The following is a 4,275-nucleotide window of genomic DNA, read 5'->3' as shown; positions in this document are numbered from 1 at the left end:
AGACCAGGCTGGTCTCGAACTCACAGAGATCCACCTGCCTCTGCCTCCCGAGTGCTGGGATTAAAGGTGTGCGCCACCATCGCCCGGCGAACTCACAAGAACTTTAATCGCCCTCCTGAGAGCTGGGATTAAAGGTGTGTGCCACCACCGCATGCTTCTTACAAACTTTCTAATAGTTCCACAGACCAGAGCAAAGTTCCTCCCTACTTTACCCCCGGTACACTGGGCTCTTGAGGTGCAGACTATGCTTCCTGTCAGCCCCTCCCTAGGCTTGTCCATGCTGCACACAGGCCTGGCTGTGTGGTGCGGAGCAGAGTTGCAGCAACAGCCAGCGTACTGCACTTGGGCCTGGCTGTGTGGTGTGGAGCTGCTGCAGCAGCCAGCATGCTCCTGTGCGGTCGCTTTCCCTCCCTCCTATTGCACCTGGCTTTTTTCTTGGTTTCCAGAACCAGAAAGGGCCTAGCCCGAGGGCTTTTAGGAACTTTTTCAGTGAAGAATGAAAGCTAGCTGACTGGGAAGGAGGAGCCCAACGTCCAGATAAGGACCACAGGGCCCAGACTCACCTTAATCTCACTGAAGGTGCCCAGCGTGTGGTCCCACGCAGGTACCAGGTGGTGCAGGACACTGTCCAGGATCTTGATGAATCTGTGGTAATGGGTGAAGAGAAAGAGTTTAGGGGCTGGAGAGATGGCTCAGAGGTTAAGGCCACTGGCTGCTCTTCCAGAGGTTCTGAGCTCAATTCCCAGCAACCACATGGTGGCTCACAACCATCTGTAATGAGACGTGCCCTCTTCTGGCCTGCAGGCAGAATACAAACAGAACACTGCATACATAATAAATAATAAATCTTAAAAAAAAAAGTTTAGCATGGATGTCAAGCAGTGGTGGCACATGCCTTTAATCCCAACACTCAGAAGGCAGAGACCAGCAGATCTCTATGGGTTCGAGGCCAGCCTAGTCTACAAAGTGAGTTCTAGGACAGACAAGACTACAACAGAGAAATCCCGTCTCAAAAACAAAACAAACAGAAAGAGTTTAGCATGGATGTAAGACCCCAATCTCTAATTCACAGGGACAGAAGTGATGATGAGGAGATGCTCTGGCCCTCAAAGTGGAATAGTTTATTTTACCAGACTTTGGGGCCTTCATGCAGGCTCCCAAAGCTTAGGGAGAGGAAGAGAGGTCTGCAGGGTCAGGACCATAGTTACCTCTGCAGAAGGACAGCTCTTCGGTACAGGACTTCTGGGTCAGTGCCTTCTAGGCGTGGGTATCGCACCAGACTGGCTGGCTGAAACAGGTCTGCATTCAAGCCTAGCTCCCGCTGTTTAGAGGACTTGATCTTGACCCCTCGAAGACGAACATCAATCCCATCATCTGAAGGAAGGGGGAGGGGTCAGAGTACGGTCATCTACTGTGACCGCTGCCTTCTTGGCCCTCAGACCTGGGAATGGCTCCTTAACGGTTGGCATTTTCTCACAGTTAGCCACTAGAGGCTTCAGAGATTCGATGACATCATTCTGATATTTCTGTATTCATCCCACCTCTATGCTGTTGGAATGCCTTTTCTAACACAAATTCCTTTTCTAGATGAGCCCAATTACCTCTAAGGGTTTAAGCTTGGCTTATATCTATCTCTGGCCCCATAGCTTTACCCAAACTCCAAGTCCATCCTCTTTTCTCCATACTGCACTTGCCCCCACCCACACCCTGGGATCCCTCACAGCCTTAAGTCCCACCTCGACACTCAACGATTCGGATCTCGATGATTGGCAGGTGGACAGTCATGTCCTCCAAGACACAGACATCCCCAATCAGGGTCCTAGGAGACAGGTATAAAGCAGTTCAGAAGATTGCTGCCTTAGACTTTCAGGGACTCCTGGGGTTCCATTCAAGCTGAGCTTGGCCCCATTGCTAAGATCATGCCCCACTCCCCACCCCAGGACAGCTCGCTCACTCGTCAATGCTCACGTCACTCAGCTTCTTCAGGTTGTCCCCTTCACCCCCATAGACCACTACCCGCTTAGGCATGAAGTTGTCGTCTGTGGTATCGACTGTGAGAAGCAGCTTCCTGAGGGTTCAGAGTATGTATCTGAGGGTGTCTCTAGGCACCCACGGCACACGGCTCACCCACCCTGTCCGGCTCAGAACCTACTCACTTGACAATTGTGCCTTTCTTCATGGTGAGCCGTACCCAGTGTTGGCACTGGGACCCGTCGCTCTCCCAGTAGGTGTCTGCATTGCTATCTGTCAGGCAGGACACATTGAACTCCTCCTAGGATAGGGGCAGAAAGATGGAGTCACATTTGCACTGGGCGAGTGTTTGAGTTGGGGTGGATGTGGGGTAGGAAGAAGGTTTGGGGTTCCCACAGGGGATCTAAGGGGAGTGGGGCTAAGTGTGGCCTGTGGGGACGATGGTTTGGCCATGGGAGCTCTAGACCTAGCATTGAGGAATGTGACTGTATCTAGCCACAAGAGGAGTCCAGGCACCCACCGTGTAGGAGGAGACGTCTATGCTCTCCACATACTGCTTCACGCTACCCAGGTTCTCGTCTTCTTTGCCCAGGTGGTCATATAAGAAGTGGATCAGGTCCTCGTCGCACTCGTATGTCCACGTTGGGGGCACATAGCTAAGCAATTTCAAACCCCTTATTAGGCTGGGTTCAGGCCCTGCTCCCTCCTCTTCCACCCCATTCCAGATAACTCACAGTAGCCTTTGCACTGCTTCCGTGTAGGCCTCTGCAGGCTGAGGCCTGGACCCCAGGCGATGCGAGTATGTCAGGTCCACCACTTGTTCCCATCTGCGGGCCCAGACTGGGATCAGTGAGGGAGGCATGGGCAACAGGACACAACCTCCAAGGTCTTGAGCTTTCTACCACCAAGCCTCCAGAAAACTCATCCCAACCCTGCCTGTTCTCTACCCCGATATCTCAGACAACCCAAGGTTTTGGATTTGGACTGTGATTCCAAACCCTCTGCCCCGCTGGTCACCAAGTTGCAGGACCTGAGCACTGGCCGGTAGTCTATGCCAAAGAGCTGCTGCTGCCGCTGCAGGTGGTCCGGAGTGTCGATGGGTACTAGGCGAGCCCCGCCCTCCGCCGGGCGACACACCAGAAGCCAGCCTTCGTCCAGTCCGCAGTCACTCAGGTGTTCGGCCAGTTGCTCCTGCAGGGATGTGCCACATGGGGACAGCCGTCAGGGGATAGCTGTCAGGGACAGCTCAGCTGCTCGCCCAGCCCAGGGCAAAGAGCACCGAAAGCAGTACCAGCTCACTATGGGAAAAGGGGGGCGGAACAACCAGGGCTTTGGCTGGATCCAGGGGGGTCTTTTGCGGGGTCCCGGACAACTGGGGCGCACCTTGGTCAACTTCACCCAAAGGCCGTGGCCGTTGCACAGCTCCTCGCCGGTAGTTCGCACACAGGCGCCACGTCGGAGCTCAATACTGTCGCGGGCGGCGCGCAGCGGTCCCGAGCCGGCGCTCGGGGCAGGGCCCGCAGCACCCACACGCAGTCCCAGGCCCTCTGCCTCCCACACAGGCAGCAGCACGCGCGACGGTCCCGCCGGGTCCTTGTAAAGCTTGTAGAGCACCTCTCGCGGCACGAAAGCCAGCGCCGCGGGTAGTGGCAGCCCAGCCCGGAGGCTGCGCGCCGCCTCGGCCAGGAAACGCACGCGGCCCAGGAGCTGTCGGGGGGACTCGAGAGCCGCTCCGGGGCCGGGACCAGCCATGGTGAAGCCGCTGCGGTGAGACCCGTCAGGGAAACCCTGCCCCGCAGCAGCGGGGGCACCGCAAACTCAGCTTCCCACCACACCCTGTCCCGCCTTCCACCCTACTTTGCCGTATGTTTTGGATTAAGTGCACAGCCTATTTCCACCGTATGGTCTGGTGTACTCTGACACTCCACGATAGTTCCTATTTTGTGACCCCGTCCCGGGCTAATCCAAAGCAGACTCAAAATTAGACTCTCGTTATGCATCACAGGCTAGTTTCGAACTCGCGATCCTCTCACTGGCTTTATTCAAGGGCATAGTGCTACTACCTTTGTTCATGCCACTGCAACTACAAAATTTCTGGGTGCTTTGGCCTTCTGTTTTTGTCCCCTGCCCAACAAATTACAACTGGTTTTTCGAGAAAGGGTTTCTCTGTGTAGCCCTGCATGTCTTGGAACCCACTATATAGACAGACCCGCGTTCTCAGAGATCCGCCTGCCTCTGCTTCCCCAGTGCTGGGATTAAGGGTGCGAGCTACCGTGCCCTGTTTGAGAAATATTTTTAAATTTG

The 4,275-nt window shown here is 55.0% G+C and overlaps 1 protein-coding gene across 1 annotated transcript in view; it reads right to left on the bottom strand.

The window, feature by feature from the left end:
• Window positions 1-3,811, bottom strand: part of Hectd3 (HECT domain E3 ubiquitin protein ligase 3) — an 8,964-nt gene extending 5,153 nt beyond the window's left edge. The window contains exons 1-9 of the mRNA XM_005370029.2: window positions 3,355-3,811; window positions 3,002-3,162; window positions 2,706-2,798; window positions 2,492-2,627; window positions 2,157-2,272; window positions 1,955-2,068; window positions 1,737-1,819; window positions 1,209-1,374; window positions 564-645 (exon numbers count right to left, since the gene is read on the bottom strand). Of these exons, the coding sequence (XP_005370086.1) occupies window positions 564-645; window positions 1,209-1,374; window positions 1,737-1,819; window positions 1,955-2,068; window positions 2,157-2,272; window positions 2,492-2,627; window positions 2,706-2,798; window positions 3,002-3,162; window positions 3,355-3,723 (1,320 nt within the window). The 5' untranslated portion in view covers window positions 3,724-3,811. The remainder of the gene's footprint in view (window positions 1-563; window positions 646-1,208; window positions 1,375-1,736; window positions 1,820-1,954; window positions 2,069-2,156; window positions 2,273-2,491; window positions 2,628-2,705; window positions 2,799-3,001; window positions 3,163-3,354) is intronic.
• Between the last annotated feature and the right edge of the window lie 464 nt (window positions 3,812-4,275).

This window comes from Microtus ochrogaster, unplaced genomic scaffold, assembly GCF_000317375.1.
Source record: "Microtus ochrogaster isolate Prairie Vole_2 unplaced genomic scaffold, MicOch1.0 UNK69, whole genome shotgun sequence".
NCBI lineage: Eukaryota > Metazoa > Chordata > Mammalia > Rodentia > Cricetidae > Microtus > Microtus ochrogaster.
The sequence above is the reverse complement of the archived record's forward strand: the minus strand, read 5'-3'. Positions and strand labels throughout refer to the sequence as shown.